This window comes from Neofelis nebulosa, chromosome 4, assembly GCF_028018385.1.
Source record: "Neofelis nebulosa isolate mNeoNeb1 chromosome 4, mNeoNeb1.pri, whole genome shotgun sequence".
NCBI lineage: Eukaryota > Metazoa > Chordata > Mammalia > Carnivora > Felidae > Neofelis > Neofelis nebulosa.
Genome location: NC_080785.1, coordinates 150,794,710 through 150,816,426, shown reverse-complemented (window position 1 = coordinate 150,816,426; position 21,717 = coordinate 150,794,710). Strand labels below are relative to the sequence as shown.

The window sequence follows — 21,717 nt, the reverse complement described above, 5'->3', positions numbered from 1 at the left end:
AGGCAGCAGATGGTCACCCCTTGCTTCCCCCCACCCCTTCTGCCAGCACTGCTCACTCACACATCCACGATGATGACCATGTCCTTGGGCGACGAGGCCCCCTGGATATACCTGCCCGGGAGAAGCCTCAATTAGGGCCAGCCTCCCTGGGACTTTGTGGGTCCTTTCTTCCTCCACCCATATATTGATTCAACATTGTTTCTACTGAGCATCCAGTAGAATGGGCCGGACAGGGTCCTAGGCACCAAGGATATCACGCTTAAAAAAACAGTCCTTGCCCATGACATGAGTGACCCTGAGCCAAAGGAGGGGTGAGCAGGTGATCCAGAGAGGGGGTAGAAGGTTATGTCCCCTGGCCCAGGATGAGGCCCCAAGGTCTGAGTCCCAGCTGTGTGCAGGAATGAACAGGTGGCAGGGAAAGAGTATGTCATGGGGTACTGCAGGAGAGGCAGATCAAAGGGTGAGGTGTCCAGGGTTCAGATGGGTGGTGTGGGGCTGGCCAACCGACATCCACTCTTGGGAACCCCCACTGGCCCAATCCCTCAGTCCCAAGGGGGTGGAGTGCCGGGCAGTGGATGGGGGGCAGAGGCAGCTGGGAGGCCTGCCTGGGTGATGGGATCCATTTTCCAGTGGCAACGATGTGTGAAATGAAAATTGGATAGAGCTGGCTGCGCCCTGCTCCGAGGCCTGGATATCGGGAGGGAGGGGAGCAGGCAGCAGAGGTGGGGGAACTGAGGGGGTGTCCCTTCCCAGCTCCTCCTTGCTCACTCACCAGGGTCTCCTTCGGACATCGTACAGGTCGATTTTCTTAGGGGCTCGCCATGGGGTGGCTGTGGGAGGAGAGGAGGTGAGGGGTCTAGCAGGGAAGGGCCCTGCAAGGGTAGGCAGGCTTTGCAGGAGTGGCTAGTCCACAGCCCACAGGGTTGACCACCCACCCCACACACCTCAGGATAAGTGGGCTGGGTGATGGAGGAGGGTTGGGTGCTGAGTGGACAGGAGAGACGGGCTGACACTTACCTGGATAGTAGCGAGTGACTCCTGTGGCACTGCCAAAGACCTGCCACAGCAGTGTGGGGTCCTGCCTGCGGTTCTCGATAAACACATTCTCCAGGGCTTCTGTCCAGTTGAGTTCATTAAGGATGACAGTGGCTGCGGGGGAAATGGGGGGGGGGGCTGAGGTGAAAAGCACCTGGGCAGTCCCCCTGTGGGACCTCACCACAATGACATGCCCCGCTTGGAAAGCCTCACCTGCTCTCTGCCTAGCCAGGATCTCATTCCCCAGGGCTCGGCTGGGGCTGCACCAGCTCCTTCAGGAAGACTTCCAGGTCCTCACCCCATCCTGAGTCAGCTTAGCCTACCCTTCAGCCAGGCCCCACATGATCAGGCAGGGCAGCTATGGCCTGTGGCCCCTGGAGAGGGGCTGCCCAGGTGGCAGGGAGTTGTACTTTGGGATGCCCATCCAGCATGCTGCCTGAAGCTTGCAGCTGGTCCCTTGGGAGCTCACCCACTCAGCATGCACTCCGGGCTGCAGCCACAAGAAAGCAATTAAGGGCCCGATGATGGGGCTGGAATTATTCAGCTATTAAGGTACCTGATAAGCTGGAAGCCACTCAGCTCCATGATTAATCAACTGGGGCCAGGAGCAGGCAGGGGCGGGGGCAGGGGCTCTTGGAGGGGCAGGGGCTATGCCATGATCTTGCTCCAACACTTGCACGCACACTTGCGCGCACGCGCACACACACACACACACACACACACACACACACACACACACACACGCATACAGCCTACACTCCCTAACAGGTATATCTGTGTTGAACCTCTGTGTTTCCAGTCAGGTGTGTGAGTCCCTCACCCTTCAACCTACCTGCCCAGCAGCCCGACTGCTTCCATGGGCACAAGGGCACAGCACTCTGCACCCACTGGAGGACACCAATGGGTTTTGCTCTCACAGTTCCCCATGACCAGTTACCCTCACCCTCCCTTTCCCCTGACCTCTGTGGCTGCACACAGGTGATTCTTTGGCCAGACCCACCCCTATGCGCCCTTACAGATCAAGGCTCCTGTCAGATGAATGGGCTCGGTCCTATAGATCCCTCAGCCAGGGCAGTGACTCAGGATGGCTTGAGCAGCATCCCCACCCCCAACTCAGGACAGGCCTAAATCCGGCCGATGTATGTGTGTGGCACGTGTTCTCTTATGTGTAGTGTGTCTGTCCCTGCATGTAGGACACTCAAAAAAAAAACCCCACCAGGAGCTGGATACCTGCTACTGCCAGGCCTCTATACCTGACCCCTTCCCCTAGGGGCTGTTTTTTTCTCCAGTTTCTTCCACTTCCTTTCTTACACCATTGTCCCACTTGTCCCTGAGATCCTTATCAAAGATCCACCCCAAGTGAAAACCCAAGAATGCCTTCCAAAGCCTCTGCTCTTCTCTTCAGAGCAGAGCCTCTGAACACTGAAATCTTTAAAGCAGATGAAGAGCTGTGATTTAAAGATACAAGTGCTGGGGCTGCCTGGGTGGCTCAGTGGGTTAAGCAGCCGGGTAGTGATCTCATGGTTCATGGGTTCAAGCCCCGCATGGGGCTCTGCACTGACTGTGCGGAGCCTGCTTGCGATTCTCTCTCCCTCTCTCTGCCCCTCCCCAACTTGCGTGCTCTCTCAAAATAAATATATAAACTTAAAAAAAAAAAAAAGATATAAATGCTCAAGGCTCCACTCACAGCCAAGGGGGCGCTGACACATTCCAGGGCATGGTCCCTCTGTTCTCTCCCTCCAGTGTGTGGCCTCTGCTGCATCTTGTGTGCTGCCTAATTCTTCTCCCTCTGCTCCCTCTCCTTCTCTCTGTCCTTGTAGCTTCCCTTAACTGACTATAATGTGAAAACAAAACACATTTCTAGCATTGGCTGTGCCTATTGAACAGTATGTTATGGTCCTGTTGCTAATTTAGAAACTTAGTGAGTCGAACAATTTCTATTTTTCTCTTTAACCAAAAAATAAAGCCAGGTTCTCAAATGTTTCATATAGTACTGCCTGTCCTGGGAGAGTCTGCCTGGCAAGTCCCAACCTTCACTGGGCCTCAGTTTCCCCATCTTCCCAATGAGAGGCTTAGAGCAGACTGTCCTGGAAGCCTGTCTAGCTGCTGCCATAGGGGTGTTACTGACTCAGGTCAAGAGCCAAGAGGAGACCCCCACCTCAGTTGGGCTGTCCCTGCAGTATCCATGACCACATGTACACACATGCATTCACTGTAAGACACACTTGTGCAAGCACTCCAGCCTCCCTGCCTGGAAAGGGCCTGCTACTCAGCCCCATGTGCACACACCCACACCCATGTACACACACACTCTCAGATCACGCTGAGTTGGGAAACGGGGACCATGCCCCCTCAGGCAGGCGATTACAGATTTAATTAAAAGTGACACAGTAAATAAAAAACATATAAAATGTAATTTGTGTGGGTAGCGAGGGGTGACTGGGGAGGGCGGTATGGCTCCTGTTTTAATTAGTGTGCCTGCCTGTGATAGTGCTCCTCGGCTGGCTCGGGCAGGTGGCCTGCAGGCGGCCTGTGGCAGGGATGGGATGGTGTGTGTGGGGGAAGCATCTGTCCTCACCCACGCCTGAGGCTGCCTAGAAGGCCTGGCTGACCCTAAGGGTGGAGGGGGGCCTCCCTGAGGACCCTGGAGGATTCTTTGCATTCTGGACACTATCCAGAAGCTGTGGGACTTGTGTTCCAAGACCCTCCACCTGGTGGGACCCTTGGATTCTGAGGCTGCCTTGTAGGTGCTCACAGAATTATGCTCAACAGACCCCAGGGCCCTAAGGCCTGCTGCTAGAGCTCTCTCTCTAGTGCTTGACTCTTGGTCTCCTTCCCCTACACCTCCCAAGATCTTCAGGAAGTTCCTCCTCATGTCTGACTCAAATCCTTCCAGCTGCAGTGACTTCGTTTCCTCATTATGAAAGCTGCCCTGTCCCTGGACAAGGAAGGAGACGTTCCAGGTTGTTGTCTGTGAGTGAGGACGTCCCTGTTCCTCCAGCCCTTGAGGCCACTTGATGTGGTAGCTTCTCAACCCATGCTTGCACAGGCCAGGGAATGGGGGATGGTGGGGAGGAGCTGCTTTGGGGGCCCATGGGGACTTGGTCCAGCACGTAGGGGAACAAGTTGTGTGCAAGCATTCATGTGGGCACATGTCTACACATGGGCAGGAGACTGCACATGCACGGGGTGGGGAGTCTGAGTGCTTTGTAGTTTGCTGAGGGTTAGTGTCAGGCCGTGCCTGAGAGTGATTTGATGCCTGTGTGTGGGTGAGCATGTGTGACCTTGGGTATAAGGGGCTGAAGGCAGATGGCACTGGTTGAGCACCTGGGACCTGGCAGTGCCCAGGCAGTGGGCCTTGCCCCCATGGTGGTGGGGGGAGGGTTATTTCTGATTGCTCTGCACACTCACAGCCTTTGTAGATGTCCGTGGGGATCTGCACAGCCGTGTACGAGTAGTTGACCTTGTTCTTGAAGTTTGAGTCCTCAACGAAGTCCAGCCTTAGGGTGCTGGCCTTGGACCCCCTCTCCACATCCTCACTCTCAGGGTCATCCTGCAGAAAGGGATACCCCCCACCACAGTAGTGTCAGGGCTGGGAAATGGGGAGTGGGGTCGGACAGCTCTGCAGGCAGGAGAGGGCCAGAGCCTAGGTGATAAGGAGCATCTCAGAATCAGAGACTATTGCAGTTAGAAACGGAGAGAGATGGAGAGACACAGGAATAGATGGATACGGGGTACGGACCCCTCACCCAGGAGGCCTGTGACTCCCACCTGCCCCTGCCCACCCTACCCATCATCCCTACATTTGCTAAACCCAAATTCCAAATGCCAAATTGACCCTTTCCCACATTCTTGAAAACCAATTATCAGTGAAGGAGACAAATCTTAGAGCCACTGAGAAAGAGAGGGGTGCAGCCCTCTACTTATAAGGACAGGCTTATGCAATCACAGGGAGGCCTAGGCAGCCCATCCCAGGAGCCTTGGAACCCACACCCCCATGCTCCCTGGGCCCCGCCCATCCCCTGCATGGAGTTCCTTTGGCACCAGGGAGAGGGCCCTTGCCCCATCTGGGGGAGGGGCACCATCCCTACAGCTGATGGCTGTAGGGGCTGAGTTTGGGGGGAGAGCTGGGCTGGGGTGGAGGCTAGCATTGAGACCCAGTAACTTCCGGAGGGAGGGTCCTCAGCGCCCACTAGCAGCAGGATTGCAAAGGTCCCCGTTGACTTTCTAAAATGAGCTGCAGCCGCCTGACAGGTGCCAATTACGGCATCTCTCGGCCGAGCAGGCTGGGCATGCGCCGTGCACCCCCGCCCACCACCACAGGCTGGCAGGAATGGGTCTGCAGCTACAGTGTTGATGCTGCAGCCGAGTGGGGGTGGGGGCAGGCACGGGTGCAGGTGTGCAAGGGGGAAGGGAAGGGAAGATGGTGGCAGAGAGTGAAGAGGAAGGCAAGAAAGAGCCAGAGGGGCAAGGAGGGACGGAGATCAAGGCAGGGCAGGGGCAGAGCTGGGGGGGGCCTTGTGCCCTGGGAGGAAGGGGTGTAAGCAGCTGGACTATCCACATGCCCCCTCAGTGCCCCTCAACCTCTGGCTCAGCTCACTTCCACCCCCTCGTGATTCTGCCGACCACTCACTAGGTCCTAGGCACAAGCACGGTGTTCCCTCCTCCCGCTGTATCTTGTCTGGGGAAAGGGTGATCGTGTCTCCCTACGATGTCCCCAGCCCGGGAGGGCTCTGGGTCCATCCTCCAGCCTGGGGAATGAATTACTGCCTAGATGGGGGGTGCCGTGTGGGGGTTGGCATGGCTCGGAAGGGTCTGCAGCATCTCTTCAAGGGTGGATTTTGTACGGCAAAATCCAAGCCATCTGCTGCCCTCCCCTCATCCCTCACCACATGTGCCACCCTCTGCCCACCTCGGCACACCCTTGGAGGACCCTCAGAAGCTCCTGGATGCTGGGTAAAGCCAGGGCAGGCAGCTGCGGAGCCTGCCGCCGCTGAGGCGTGAGCCACTCACGTTCTGCTTGGAGGAGGGGGAGGTGCGGGAGAAGAAAGCCCCCGAAATGTCAGCGGCAGATGAAGGGCGCTGGAAAATTTAATCTCCCAACTTTCCCAACTAATGTGACATTTGGATTCCGTTCTGATAAGCTATCAGCTGGCGAACTTTTTCCTTCCTTCTCTTTCCCCCACCCCCACCTTCTGGTTGGTAATTTAAAAGTAAATGGTCTAGAAAGATCTCTAACTGTACCTCTGGCAAAGATTAAAAAAACAAAACAACACAACGCAGGGGAGTTGGCAAATATGTGCATATTTATAGGAGGGCCAGGTGAGCCCAGCTTTTGGCCTGACCTTAGCCCAGCCCCACCAAGGATGACTCTCCCTTCAGGGGCAGGGAATCGGTGATTTAGGGCCAGGGGTTGGGAGTCCTGGACACAGGGAGTTCAGGGGATCCTGGTAGGGGCCCGGGTACCAGAAAGGCCAAGAAGCCCCCTCAGTGCTACCCCCATGCCAGGGGTTTTGTATGGTGGGCAACTGCCGTCTCCTGGTTTATATTTAATGCACTGATTGCTAAAATTACAGCCCGCTGCTGAGGGGGGTAAGGAATTAGATTCAGGGTCTAATTAAAGGTTCGCTCTTCATTTGAATTTCAGATTCCAGCTTTAATTTTAGCAACTTCTCTGGGAGCCACGGAGGCTCAGCCAAGGGGGAAGCACACCTGCTTTAGCCCACCCACTCCTCCTTCTTGGGCCCCCTGCCCGCCTGCCCTCCTGAAGGCTTACCCAGGCCAGCCTGGCACCACGGACCCTCTGCAGGGATCGCTTCCTGCCTGCCCACCTCCTGGTGTCATTGTCTACCTCCTGCTCACCCCAGGAAATGCCCCTGGCCAATAAGCCTGGCAGAGGAACACCGGATTTGAGGGCTCCTGCCCCAGCCAGTGCAGGTGGGACTCCAGAGAGTGAGCTGTTATGACACCTCTGTTCACAGAGGAGATAGTCAGGTTCAACTGCTTTTGCCTCAAAGGCAGGCAGATGGACTTGGGCCTTGCCAGGTTCACCAAACACTGTCTACTCTGAGTGCCCTGCACTCTTGGGCACTCTTGCCTCCTCAGTAGGTCCCTTGCTACCAAAATGGTACTATGTCTTTCATGTGAGGCCTCTGGTGACAGGGCAGCCCAAGCAGACATGGGCTAATCAGTGACACAGAGGCAGAAAAGCAGTGTAGGTCTGGGTCCTCTGGTCATCCCGAGTGCCGCCGCTTCTGAAGCAGTGACCCCAGCAGAGCCCGAGTCCTGTCCTTCGTCTGGAGAACAGGCACAGGGCTGGGCTGCCTCTTCAGCTGGGGCAAGACTGACTGAGCTCCAGGTGAGCACAGTGGGGACGACCGTGGGGTGCTCAGCACAACTGAAGCTGCTGCTCCCCTCACCCTCAGGAAGGTACCTGCACCACCTGAAACACACCCGATGGCCTACAGCCACAGCCACAGCCACAGCCGGGCCCTGCCTGCACATCTCCAGGAAGCCCTCCCAACTGCGCCCTCTTCCCTGCTCCCATAGCAGTCAGTCCCCTCCATGCTGGCACCTGGAATGACCCACCAGATGAGGTCCAAGTGTCTCACTACCTTTCTGGGGCTGGGCATGGGGCCTGTGCCACCAGTACTTTGCAGGGTGACCTCAGAATGTGGAAGAAGCTGAGACTTAACATTTCACAGCTGAGGCCACTAGCCCAGGGAGGGTGTGGGGCTCTGGCAGCTCTCCCTCCCCCAGTGTAGGTGGGGCACTCACCAGCTCAGCATCGGCCTTGGCGTCATAGTACAGGATGTCTTCCTCCTGGTGGGAGACAGACACCTTGACCCCCACGGCTTCTTACAAGGTCACCTGAGGTGCAGCCAGGATGCCTGCCCTGAGGCCAGCAACGGTCCCCTCACTCATCTCTCATCCAGAGGAGCCAGGGGGAGGGCTGTCGGGAGTCAGGCCTGGCATGCCCACCCCCACCCCAGACAAAGCCCTTTAGGGGCCCTCACAGGCTCCAGGGGGATGTGGTGCTCCAGGTTGGGTGGGGATTCCCCAGGGCTCCTGGACTCCAGGACCAGGGTCTTAGCACTGCAGCCCAGCTGGAGGGTGGGGTCAGAGCCAGCCTGTCTGCAGAGACTCTGACTGAAGCACTACCGGGGTTGGAGGGTGTGTGTGTGGGGGAGGTGTAGTGGGGAAGATGGGAAAATAGAGCCGAGTCTGGGCCAGAGTGAAATAATGACTCGACACCGCATCTTCCAATTTCTTCTATTAAAAAGCCTGCTCATTACGGGCATGTACTTATTAATTATCTGTGATTTGTTGTGAAATGCAAGGGGGTTTACACAACAGGAGCGGGAGAAAACAAAGCCCAGCCCCCGCGCCTGCCTCCCGGCCGCCTGCGCCTGCAGTGTTAGCCCCACGCATCCCGGCCTCACCCGCCTGCCCGACGCCTGGGTTCTTGGCCATCTGCGCGTCATAATCACCGGCCACCCCGGGGACCCGTAACACAAACGGGCTAATTTCATGTTTAATGATCTTTAATCAGAACTGAGCGTGGCTGACAGAGGCCGCCAGAAGGTGAATCTGGTGCCATCGAGTGCCACCGGCTTAGGAAGGGCCATTCCACTCCTGCCCTTGTGGGCTCTAGGGTCAGGACACAGGATAAGGCCACTGTCCGAGTCACCCTCTTCCAGTGCTCCTCAGTGCTGTTTTGTTCAGCAAAAACCTGGTGCATGGCCCTGGCAGTCTGCTTTTTTGTGGTCTGAAAATGGGGGTGTTGATCAAGAAGTTTGGTCCCAGTGGTGCTCCCAATGGTCTGGCTGTAATACAGCAAGCACAGAGCCAGCGATTACTCTTTGGTGGGCAGAAGTCACCTTGGCCGCTTCTTTGCCATGTGACCTCAGGGCTGCACTGTTCCCTCCTAGCTCAGGCTCCCCATGCTTCAGGGTGGGGCTTGGCCTTGGTGACTGCCCAGGTGCAGGGTCTGAGGCCATGGTTCGAGATGGTCAGTATGGGGGCCTGTTGTGGGGACAGTGGTGAGTTGTCTCCCACCAGAGGTCTGGGGGCTACAGGCCACTGGCTATACCCGTAAGCATAATCCAAGCATTCTGCAACACTGACTACATGCCTGGCACCACGCTTGGGCAAGATCACAACAGCCGATGAACGTAAGACCAGAGGAGACTTGATTGCTTCCGTCACCAGAGGCATCTGTGTCCAGCATTTTGCACATACGGTAATGTGGGGCTTGTGACCCCCCAACATACAGATGAGGACACGGCAGGGGTAAGAAAGGCTTCGCACCCAGGCTCCAACCTGCCTTCCTGTTGCATCTCCAACCCTTCCCACACCCACCCACCCACCAGTCCAGGAAGACTGGAGCCCAGGTGGGCCTGGGGTGGGGGTGAGGGCCGGGGCCCAGGCTCCAGGGTGCTCGGCCTTTCCTTGCGCCTGGCTCCGACCGAAGCACATAATGAAAGCTGACATTACATCAAACACAATAAGGAGTTTCGGTTGATGAAGATCATTCCTGAACACACAAACCCATTAAACCGAGGGGAAAAAATATCAATTCAACACACTCGCTGGCAAAAAGAAAATGTGATTTGTTATCTAAAAGGGGGTTATAAACACGGCTCTGATGCTCTTTCCCTCCGTAATGAAAACAGGCGGGCGCAGTGGGAGGACTGCAGATTAGAACATGGGGCTTCACTCACCAACTTTTTAAGCAAACCTCCAGCAAGGACGGGAGAGGGCATGGGCAGGGGCCGGCAACTCTGGGGCCCCCAGGAGACCTGTGCTCCTCTCACAGGCCGGGCTGGCTCCTGCCTGCACCCGGGCCACCCCTGGGCCACCCTTCCAGTTGCTCCAATGGCTCCCTTTGTCTTTTTGTCCTGCTGTTTCATGGTCTCAGCAGAGAATCAGATGTTGGTGGCATCAGTGACACAGGGGGAACGTGTCATTCAGGAGGGTTCCGGTCCCCTGTGGACCATGCGCAAGGCTCAGGAATCTGTATGTGGCCCTTGTCCCCCAGGAGGCAGGACCCCTCCCTACGTCTCCCACCTTGAGAGGCCAGGCCATGCCCCTTCCTTGGGAGAGAGTAGCATTGGCATGGGGTGGTGGCGGGCAAGGTCACATGTGTGAAAATACATTGTAGACACAGCTGTGGTCTCTATGCTTGATGTGATGTGGAGCTGGGGGTGTGGCCATCAGGGTTGGGGTGGGAGGGTCCCTGGAAAGGCCTCTGTGTCTGCTTTGGCCTGCACAGTGCCCTGGTGTCCACCATTACTGCCCTGCCTTGGTAAGACCACGAGGAGGTGGTACCTAGTGATTACACGCAGGGGCCTTGGCAAAGGGTCCTGGCCTCAAATCCTGACCTGAACATGTGAGCTCTGGGATCCAGAACAGTGAGTGAAGACTAAGCCTGGGGCGCCTGGGTGGCTCAGTCTGTTGAGCGACCGACTTCGGCTCAGGTCATGATCTCACGGTTCGTGAGTTCAAGCCCTGCGTCAGGCTCTGTGCTGACAGCTCAGAGCCTGGAGCCTGCTTCTGATTCTGTGTCTCCCTCTCTGCCCCTCCCCTGCTCATGCTCTGTCTCTCTCTGTCTCAGAAATAAATAAACACCAAAAAATTAAAAAAAAAAAAAAAAAAAGACTAAGCCTGAAGCCTCAAAATCCCCAGCAGCTCCATAACTACCCCCGGGAGTCACCGCCATCTCATCAGCGAGGCACGGGTGCCTGTTAAATCCTGCCTCAGTGAGGCTTTGCTTCAGGGTCTTGATTTCCCACTATATAAAGTCGGGATGATGATGATGCCCCCTCTGAGGGAACTAGGACAGGGAGCAGGGCCTCCCCAGGCATTAGGGCCAACCCTGTGCATGGGCGGCCCTTAGGTTTGCAACTCCACAGCCCTGGGAGGGGCCTGAATGTGGAAGAAACCCTCTGTTTGTGGAGAAATGGGCATCCCTAATGTCTGGTGTTTATACCCAACACCCCTTTCTATTACCTGGTATTTTAGGGGCCATTTTGCTCAAACTGGGCAGGGGGTGGAGGGAATCACCCCTTCTGAACTCACATTTCTCCTCCGTGTGGATTTCTGTACACAGATGACACATGAAGGGTGGGGCTAGGGGCCCACCTGGCCCTTGTATAGATGACACTTTCCTTAGCTGGAGCTGAGCCCAAGAGAGAACACGAGGGGTGCTGGCAGGTGGGAAACAGGGTGAGGAAGCGAGCATGGGGAATAGCAGTTGGTGTCGTTTGGTACCATGGGATACAGTGAGGATGCTTGGCCTTCCTGCCCTGGCTCATTGCCAGCTCAGCTCAGCCAAAAGGACTGTTTTCTGAGAGAGCCGTCTGTCGCCGGCTTGGCAGAGAGGCAGGCAGCAGCCCTGATGGCTGGGGCAGACTTCAGGCTGGGGAGGCCACCTGTCCTGTCCAGCCGGCTCCTCTGGCCTGGCCCAGCCTTCACAGTCTTCCTTTTAGGTTCCCAGACAGAGCTACCTCTCCCATCAGACCCCCCAGGGTAGAGCTGTGTCTGCCACTCCCAGACTCCCCAGGGTAGGACTGCTTCCTCCATTAGACTCCCAGGGCAGGACTCTGTCCTCCCACAGGTCCCGATGTTGGCATTGGGGCCAATGGCATCTCCTGCCTCTTCCACCCATGCCCTGGCCCAGCTCCTCCCTGGTGGCGGTTTAGATGGCAGATAATGCTGGCACAGTGTGGTGGTGGTGCCAGGCACGGTGTCCAGCAGGCAGACCATCTTCATCTACCCTAAGTGTTATAGGCACCAGAGCACCTGCTGTCTGTCTGCAGGGTCATGGGAGGTGCTGCCTGCTAACAAGGACCATGGTTTTCCTGGGGTCCAAGGGCTGTGGCTACAGGTTCCCTGCCTCTGCCGCAGCCAGTATGTGGGGTCATGGCCTGAGACGAAGAGGGGAACTGGGGGCCTTCACATCCAGACACGGCTCCCTCACTCTCTTACCCCAGCTCTGACCTTGCAGACCCCAGGATCCCCCAAGTTCCTGGGCTGGTGTAGATGGTGTGTGTATACAGATGTGGCTATACCACTGTCCATTTCTCAGAGGTCTGCATATAGACCTACTGTGTGCTGTTGACACAGGGAGGGCCACGTCCTACTGATCGTGAAGTGGATTCCATGTGCCAAGCATCTTCTCTGTGCCCAGAACTGCCGGGTGCCATTCTCCCCATCTCAGAGGTAAGAAGACTGAGGCCTAGCTGCTCTTGGCCAACTTGTCCACAGGGCACTCGACTGGGTACATGGACAGCTGGTGGGCAACACTGAATCAGGTCCAGCTGCTTCTGGCCTAGAGGAGCCTTGAGTGGGGCAGACAGATGAGCCCACTGGGATACTGGCCTGGGGCAGCGGGTGCCAATCCTAGGCTTAGAGACCAGAAAGAGGAGCCCGAGGGAGTTAACTGGAGAGGGAGAGGCATTGCTCTTTTGAAGGAGGAGGAGAGGGTGTTACAGGGAGACGGCCGGGTGTATGTAAAGGGCCTGGGTTTGACACTGGGGTTGTGGCTCTCCTAGAGTGCTGGGAGGAATATGGCTCTTTGTCTGTACCTTCTGAAGGTCACTGGGAAGGACATGGTTTCAAGGGCAGGTGGTGTGCCTGCAAGGGACAAAAACACCATCCCTTTCCCAGCCTCAAGTCCCTGTGCCCCCCTGGCATGGACAGTCCCCACCTGCAGCTGCTGCCAGCTCTCACTGGCAGCCCAGGCAGGCATGGCTGGTGTGCCAGCTAATGGGCCCACCATTAGCACTTATGCCTTTCGTCCTGGCAGCTGGGGCAAGTGCAATGCTTCTGGTGAAGAACAGGGCCCTGACCCAGCAGCTGGGAAGCAGGGGGTGATTACAGCTTCACCCTGCTCAAGATATAGACAGACAGGCAGACTGACGGACTGAGGGGGAGGTGGTGGTAAACACCAGCTGGCCCTGTGGTCACCCACAGCTGGGGGCATTCCAGGTCAAGCTGAGGGGAGGGGGCTGGCCAGAGCTCACTTCTGCCTCATACTAGGACAAGAGCACCCAGGGCCAGAGATGCACCCACACTGTCACCAACTTGGCATCTCTATGGCCTGACGTGTGGACCTCCCCTTTCACACACCGTGCCTGGGCCAGCAGGCAGCACCAAAGACCAGCTAGTCCTTTGCCAGACGGGGATACTGGAGCCCAGAGAGGGGCAAACCCTTGCTGGGTCCCACAGGTACTCAGTGTCTTAAGCAGCACTGGTCTCAGCACCCTCTGGATGCCCCTGAGACCTTGGCCTTCCTTCTTGGCAGGCTCCTGTGGTGCCCACTCTGGCTTGGGATAAGCTGTTCCTGCCTCTGGGAGTAGCTGCAAATCAGAGGTCAGGAGTCTGGCAGGATGATCCTTGGAAATTTGGGGTCTTTTGCAGAGTCAGGAAAAAAATAGGTTTGGGGCTGAGGCAGCCTCTTTGTCTTCTTGTTTGGGGCCTGGACTGGGAGGGAGAGAAAACCAGGCTGAGGGTGGGTCTTTTCATTCTATCATTCCCTCTTCCTTCACTCCCAGTCCTGTCTGCTCTGCATATAGTCCTGGGTGGGGAGGGAGGATGCAGGTATGTCAGAAGCAAAGAGCCGGAGCAAGAGCCGAGGGTCCTGGATACCCAGAAAGTGGAGGAGCTGATGGCCGGGGCATGGGAGAGGCCTCACTAAGAAGGAACAGACAAGCCGGGCCTCTAGGAGGAACAGAAGGCATTGGGCAGAGATTGAGAATGGGTCTGGAGTGAGGTGTTCAGTGTGGCTGGGGCATAGGAGGAGTTGGGTGATGAATGAGGATGACAAGGGGACAGGAACAGTCAGATCCTGGGACCCTGAGCACAGGCTTAGGGCTGGGTCCTGCAGAGGAGTTACCAGAGTGGGCGCTGTTTGCAGGCGGGGGCATGGTCTGAGTGGTAGGTGCCAGTGGCTACCACCATGTATATTTCTGATCATGGGGCTGAGGTGGCACGGGGACCCGGTGATGGGTGGTGGTGTTGGAAAGGGAGGGAGAGAAGGGCCAGTCCTAAGCTCCTGGGGTGGTGGGATCAGTCCAAGGAGTCATCAGCTCATTTATGTGTTCACTGTAAAAAATCATCTGTTACTTCCAACCCCACATGAGCTCCCTAAGGGTAGCAGCCAATACCCACCAGGCAGCAAAGGAAGAATGCCATGGTGTGGGCAAGGCAGGGCAGGGCTCAGGATGGCCTGGAGAGATGGGGACCAGGGAGGAGGACAGACAGGTTGAGGGGGCCTGGATCATAGGCATGAACCCCCTGGTATCTGGCAGCCCAGCTGTGAATCTCTGCCATCAACAGGTATGTCAGGCCGGTCTAACCACCCTGTGCCTCAGTGGTCTCATCAGTTTAAGTAGGGATAATAATCCACCTGTCCCCCAGAAGTGCCAGGCCCAGAGCTGCAGTGGCAAGGGCCTACCCGCCCCTTATTGGTCCCTGGGGTCCCAGCAGGCAGCTCTTGGTGCCTCTTCCGGTGTTTAGCAGAGACCATCAGGAGGCATGGCTCAGAGGCCTGAGCAGATGTGGAGGACACATGAGCACCACCAACTGGCTTGGTCCCTGAGCGTTCCATCATCCCTGGCATGGGAGGTTCCCTGAGTTTGGGAGGAACCCTGCCTCAGTCTACCTTCTGGCTTACTGTGACCCTCTGAGATGCTGGCTTCACAGTAATGGTGCCGGTATATCCAGCCTCAGTCCAAATCACACACAGCTGCCTGAATTTGTGAGGGTTACCTGGGTTTGAAGCTGGGGGGCAGTGAGGCTTCCCGTCTCTCCTCCACATTCTGGGCCCTTCCACCCTCAAGAAGAGACCTATCACCAGCTTCTCACCCCTCTACTCCCTCGGCACCTGGGCTCCTTCTGAGCTCTCCTGGTGGAAGAAGGGGCTTTTGTGGCTGTGACAGCCTAGTCCCCTAACCTAGGCTCATGGCCTCCTGGAAGACAGGGAACTCTGTCCCCTTCCCGCAGTGACTCTTCCAAGTCAGCGTATTAAAGTCTAAAAAGTCCTGGAGTCAAGGGACTTCTTTGCCCTAGGGTCTCTCCAGAGTCTGGGCATATCCTTAACCACCAAGGTTAACACCAACTTTGGGGAGCATCACTTTAGAGCAGCATGTCTGCCCGCCGGGGGACTCCATAGCTCCTCTGGGGTGGAGTGAGAGGTTCATAGCTGCACCCTCTCTCCCAGCACCAAGGGGAGCCTCAAATGTTTGCTGAATGCTGGACAAAGGTTCCAGGCTCTACTCCACAGAGCTCTCAGTGCCCCTCCAGTGTTTCTGGGCAGCGCCCCCTCCCCCAAATTCACATCTGTCCTTGCTGGAGGTGGGCAGGTTATAGGGGCTGGGGAGGGCACTGCAGTTCTTACCTTGATGTTGTCCTGCCAGCGGTGGGCTTTCTGGAAGTTCTCTGCAGCGTCAGCCAATCTCTGAGGAACAGAGCACAGGGAGGTCAGAGGCTGAGGAAGACTCATGCCCAGCCCAAGCCTTCTCCATCCCTAGTACTCCCTGGGTCCAGGCTGGCTCACGGACTCCCTTGTCCCATCCTGCCAGACCCTCAGAGATTCCTTGGCCCCAGACCTTCTTCAGCTTGCTGAGAAGGGGGCCCTTCCCCCACCCACAGCTGGGTTCACATAGGACAGGTGAAGCCTGCACAGTGACCTGAGTGGTATCTCCCTGTGACATCTCCATGAGACTCCCTGTACTTTAGCCCAGCCACATCTCCTGCCCACACGATGGCAGGGGGACCCCTGGGATGTAGTAGGCCTCAGGCCCTGGAGTCAAGCCCCACTGCCACTCTACCTCCAACAAACCAGTGTCACTCCAGTGCCAAGAGGAGGCCCTCCCTAGTCAAGGGTGAACTGCCACAAGTGACAGAGTGCCTTGCCGATGTGTCATTGTCCCCAGCTTGCTCAGGGCCCAACAGGAGGTACCCCTAGCACACCTCTGCCCACCCAGGCCCCCTACCACTGTCCCTGTCCTGGTTTCTTGAGCCCCTTCCCAGCAAGGCTCTCCAAGCCTTCTTTCCACACAAGCCTGGCCCACCCTTTGGGGCTGATTCCTGCACTCTCCTCCATCATGGCCCCTGTGCCTGTGAGCACAGCTCTGTGTCCTTCTATCCCACACCCTGTTACCAACCACGCCTGGCACTAGACCATGCTGATGTGTGGAGATGTGGCAGGCCAGCCAGCCCTGTCGTCTCACAATTTAGAGGAGGAAACAGGCACAAAACTGGGTAGAACCAGAGCAGGAGTAGCTGAAGTGCTTCTAGGAAGCTTAGTGCTGTGGGAATTCGGGATGTCATGGAGGGCTTCCTGAAAGAGGCATTGGTACTCTGCCACCCTCAGGGCTTGAACCCTGGCTGCCCAGAGATTCTTATTTTGCACCTCCATGGATTCTGTCCCTCCAGGAACTCTTGGAGCTCCTGAAGATGGCCCTCTGGGGCCTCCTGCGGAGCTGAGTGCAGTGAAGTCCTGTTAATCATACTGACGACTTACAGTGAACTGGTCACTTACTGCATACCAAGCCTGCCACCAGGCTGGTGACACAGCATGTGTACCTGTCACTGCTCATGTCTTCCTCAGATGAGGATACCTGGGCAGGGAGACAATGAGAAACCTTTCCAAGGTCACATAGTCTGGGTCAGGCTGGGGCTCTGAGTTTGGCCTTCACAACCACGTTTGTCTTGTTTTTTCTTTTTAGTTAAAAAAATGGTTGTTATTTATTAAAAAATTTTTTTAATGTTAATTTATTTTTGAGACACAGAGAGATAGAGCATGAGTGGGGGAGGCGCAGAGAGAGAGGGAGACACAGAATCCAAAGCAGGTTCCAGGCTCTGAGCTGTCAGCACAGAGCCTGATGCAGGGCTCAAACTCACAAACAGTGAGATCGTGACCTGAGCCAAAGTCGATGCTTAACTGACTGAGCCACTCAGGTGCCCCTGAAAATGTTTATTTTTGAGAGAGAGACAGAGGGAGTGTGAGCGGGGGAGGGGCAGAGAGAGAGGAAGACACAGAAACCGAAGAGGCTCCAGGCTCTGAGCTGTCAGCACAGAGCCTGATGCTGGGGCTTGAACTCACGAACTATGAGTTTGTGACCTGAGCTGAAGTCGACTGTTAACCAACCGAACCACCCAGGCGCCCCTCAGCCACGTTTGTGTTACCCAGCCCATGACCAAGGTCTGAAGGTACATTCCACGATGCCCAGTGAGGAGCAGGGCAACTCTTGTAGAGTAGGGGCTGTGCTTTTCCATCCCTGCCCCATTCCATCCTATGGGTGGAGCAGTGGGGTCCTGCCTCCTGGCCTCCAGCGCTTACTCAGAAGGCCCTGGTCTCTTGGTATTTAGGACACATACCCCCTGTCCATTGGTCCAGGCCTGGTGTGGCACGTGGACCTCAGTGGGGGAGATTCTAACAAAGCCTGTCAGCTGCTCATGATGGGGAAATGGGGATCAGGACCCGGGAGCCCAGTTTTCCTCCCTCCCAGCAGGTAACAGTTGTGGTGGTGGGGTATGGCCTGCAGAGCTGTGGCCTCTGTTGTCTGGGGCAGGATGCCTCTTCTGGCAGGCTGGGCTGACCAACGCCATCCTTACTCCCACTGGGCCTAGCTCCCCCTCTTCCTCCAGCCAAGAGCACTGGATGCTGGGAAGACTATTAGGCTGGGGGTCTTGGGGACAGGGTAGGGAAGTCCCTCTTGAAGTCAAACCCCCTCACTTTATAATGCTGAGCCCTTCCTGGACTCTGATCCCCTCTCTTGCTACCCAACCTGTCTTCTTTGTAGGCTCCATCCTCTGCCCACCTGCTTTGCGGTGCCTGCTTGGGGGGCCCCTACCCTCCTCACCCAGCTTCAGGGACCACAGGTCTCTACTCCTAGATACCTTCCATATCTTGCTTCCAATCCTGACCCCCTCTAAGGTCCTGGACACCTTCCTAGGGTGACCCTCAGGCCCACTAAGCTCATACCATCTCCTCTTGGAATGAGCCCATCCGTCTTGGAATCCCTGCCGCCTATATCTCATCTGTGCTATCACTCAAACCGCCTACTGTTCATCTCCAGCCCAGGCTCTGTCCCTCCCTCAGGCTCTTGTGTCCTCTCTCGCCCTTTGTCATCTATTCTCCAAATGTGGATCTTATCCTGAGGCTACCTCCTGCCCTGAAGCACTTTAGCAGCTTCCCATGGCTCTGCATATAAAAGGCAAGTCTTTCTTGCTTTCCTGAGGGGTGCACTTGCACTCACTTCCATCCTGGGGCCTCTTCTCAGCCTAAACAACAAACGCCTCTACCCTGACCCCAACTCCCAGGATGGGTGAGTCCCCTGATTCACAATCCTGCCATGTTCTTTTGTAGAGGACATTACTGTGTGACACACATGACACAACACTTGTTATTACTGTTAACTGAGCATCTACTAGGGTGCAAGCTTAGCACCTGGCCTGGACGAGAGGGTATGAGGCCTAGGGACGGCCCCTGGGGCCACACCTTGAGGGGTGAGCCTTGGGCAATCACTTCACGGCCCTTTTCCTTACCCTGTGGCCTGTGACCTTCCCAGGGACCCCAGACCTTTCTTAGAGTGAAGGGCTCCACTGAGGCCACTGCCCTTCATGGGGGATGAGGCGAGCGCAGGGTATGGGAATAACCAGGATCAGGCCTCTTGCCTCAGAAAAGCCACAGGGTTGACGGGGCTACAAACACCAAACTGCACCAGTTGAAGTCTCCAACTGGGCTACAGCCTTGAGGGGCTGTCCTCTCCTGCAGCCACCTTCCCTGCTGGCCAGGGGTGCCAGCTCCTTTACCCTCTCAGGGCTCAGCTCTGTCCCTGGGCTTCACAGGCCAGAGGAACATGGGGGCTGCAGGCCCTCTGGCTCCCTAGCTGAGCAGCCAAGGTGAGGGGGGCCTGGTGAGGGAGACCCAGGGTGGGGGGGGTTGCCTAGCCCCTAGCTTCCTTGAATCCATGGAGTCCCATAGGCTCGAAGGTCCAGGTCAGCCCGCTGACTCGTGAATAACGGAGTTGCAATAGCCACGGCGAAAGGATTACTTTTAATCCTCGGTAACGATCAAGCCATTATTATTTTTTCGGTGTTACAGATCAATCAGTCCATCCCCGGGCACTGGACGTGTGGAAACTGCTAAACACACAGGACTGGTGGCTCAGTAGGAAGGGCTGAGGCAGCAGAGGGCGGGGGTGGGGTGGGGGTGGGGGGGTGGGGAGTGGGGGGGAAGGACGGATGGGGGAAGGATGGGGGCGGGGGGGGTGTTGGACTAGCTCTGGCTGCTGGAGGTCCCATCAGGTCTGGGGGGAGAGGGGAGAGGGGAGAGGGAAGAGGGCTGGGCCCACCCACTGGCATGCCTGTGGGGCTCCAAGCAGCCATCAGAACCTGACTCCCAGAGCCTTGGAGCCCTGGCAGAGGTTCAAATCCCGGCTTCCTTGCATAAGTGGCTTCCCCGCTGGCCCTCGATTTCTTGTCTGTAAATTGGAGGCGGGAACTGTACCCACTCAGAGGGTGGGTAGGTTCTTGGCAGCCCCCTTGCTCCAACCCCTAGAAGCTGCCCAGAGGGTCAAGTCCCCTGGGAGGTTTCTCTTGCTGGCTCCAAGCACGCAAGGCTCTTGCCCACCTCTGGATCTTCCTCTGTTATCCACTCTTATTGTGTGAGACATGCTCTACATCATCTCCATCAGCCCTATCAGACTGTGTCACCTCTCCTGGAAGTCTCCTTTTGCCTTCACCCAGTCCCTGGACTCCCCTCCCCTGTCAGGCACTCAGAACCTCGTGCTCCCATCTCCACAGAGCCCACAGGAGTCAGCCCAGCTCAAGGCTGTCTGGGAGATGTACCTGCAGCCCAGCCCCACCCTGTCCTAAGGTTCATTCTCCTAGTGCATCCTTCCCACCTCTCCTGGGTCCTTATGACAAAAGGCTCTGAGTAGGCAGGGTGGGGAAGGAAACTGAGGCCCAGAGGTAAAGACAGAACTACCAAGATTCCTGCAGGGCAGGGGCAGAAGTGGGCCCACAGATTGGTCCCACGTCCAGGCTACTGCTTGTCTGGGGGAGATATGCTCCATTCTCATCCCTCAGCCACCCACAGCCTTTGGTCTTCTGCTATTAGGCCCTTGCACATTCTAATTCCATCTTGTGCATCATCACGCAGACTCCTCAGGGGGTTCACACCCTCACCATTGAGGTGTTAGTTTAGGCCTCATTCTCCTAACCACTCCTTGACCCCTGCCAAGCCCCCATCTGTCCCCATCACATCTCATCTGCTTTCTTCCTTGAGTTCCGAGCTTGGTGAGGGCTGCATCTGGCAGCTGTTAAGTTTACAATAACCTGTCCCCTTGCACACAGTAGGTGCACAATGAATGTCTGCTAACTCAAGACCAGAGTATCTCTGAACTTGGCTAGAGACCTGGGCTTGAGCCTGGCTCTGCCAGACAGCTGTGTGACCCCACATGTGTGATTCAACCTCTCTGAGCCACTTTTCCTCATCACATTGTGGAGGGTTAGGGGCTGCCTATCAGGGTAATGCTGCTGCAAAGTTGCTGATGGTGGCTTGCCTGGCCCGAGATGTCCCCATCGTGGCCAAGGCGTTGGATGGAACCATGGTGGGACTGCTGAGCAGGGCTGCTCACGGCCAAGTCCATCACAATAACAGCAGGCATTTCAGAGGCAATTAGCAGAGAGTTTCACTTAACAATCAATTTCTCTCAGCTCTGGAAACTATTCTTACAGGAAAAGGCAAAAAAGAGGAGGACTGGTGGCGTGCCTGGCTGGGGACAAAGCTCGCCTGAGGAGACACCTTCAAATTTCACTAAGTTAAACATCTTTCCATTGCCGCAGAGCCAATGGCCACAGATGAAGGGCCTGGAGTCATGGTGGGTGCTCCTCTGAGGCCAACAGCTGGAGGGTCCAGCCTCACTGCATGCTGGGAGGGGCGGGGCTTGGGTGAGACAGGGCTGGGGCCTCAGGCTTCTCTCTCCTCTTTGAGGGCCCACTCCTCCCCCAATTTGGGTGTGCCCCCCCCCCCCCCCCCCCCGCCCTGCTTCTCCAGGGCATTCCTCTCACCCCAGTGTTGGCCTAGCCTGAAAGGGTCTGGGGAGCCACTGCCTATCAAACAGGATTTGTTTCATGCAGCCCAGAGGGAAAGGTTGTATGAGGTGTTTGGTCTTAATTAGTTAGAGCTACTCCCTCTTCCAAGAGGATACAAGAGGCTTAGGATAAAAGGCCCTGAACCCATGGGGAGTGGGATATTGAGATCTGGACCACTGAGGGCTGAGCCCGGCAGAAGCTGTGATGGTTGGGGGTGGGGGGGGCTTTGAGATGGAGGCTGGGGGCAGCAAAGTCCTAGCACCAAGTAGATGCCTTGGAAACACTGCCAGAGGGTTGCAAAGAAGGTAATGGTGATAGATGACACTAGACATGACCCCTGGCACCTACCTTGGGCCAGGGCTTCACTGACTGTGCAGTTAATCCAATGACAGGTGGAAAACTGGGCCTCTTCTTCACCCTCCCCATTCCATCCCTGGCAAGACACCGGAGAGGTGGATTCTTCTGTTCCCCTGCCTTTTACAGGTGAGGGCACTGAGGCTCAGAGCATTAGTGCCACTACCCCAGACCCCTGGTGGGGAAGTGGTAGAGGGGGCATCAACCCACGTCTATAAG

General features: G+C 56.5%; 1 protein-coding gene across 8 annotated transcripts in view; it reads right to left on the bottom strand.

Annotated features, from left to right (window-relative positions):
• The window catches only part of CACNA2D2 (calcium voltage-gated channel auxiliary subunit alpha2delta 2), a 142,195-nt gene that overhangs the window by 14,880 nt on the left and 105,598 nt on the right, over positions 1-21,717 (bottom strand). For all 8 annotated transcript variants that reach the window (XM_058726801.1, XM_058726809.1, XM_058726804.1 and 5 more), the window contains exons 4-9: positions 15,437-15,496; positions 7,813-7,857; positions 4,447-4,588; positions 1,018-1,149; positions 773-830; positions 61-111 (exon numbers count right to left, since the gene is read on the bottom strand). In XM_058726801.1, the coding sequence (XP_058582784.1) occupies positions 61-111; positions 773-830; positions 1,018-1,149; positions 4,447-4,588; positions 7,813-7,857; positions 15,437-15,496 (488 nt within the window). The remainder of the gene's footprint in view (positions 1-60; positions 112-772; positions 831-1,017; positions 1,150-4,446; positions 4,589-7,812; positions 7,858-15,436; positions 15,497-21,717) is intronic.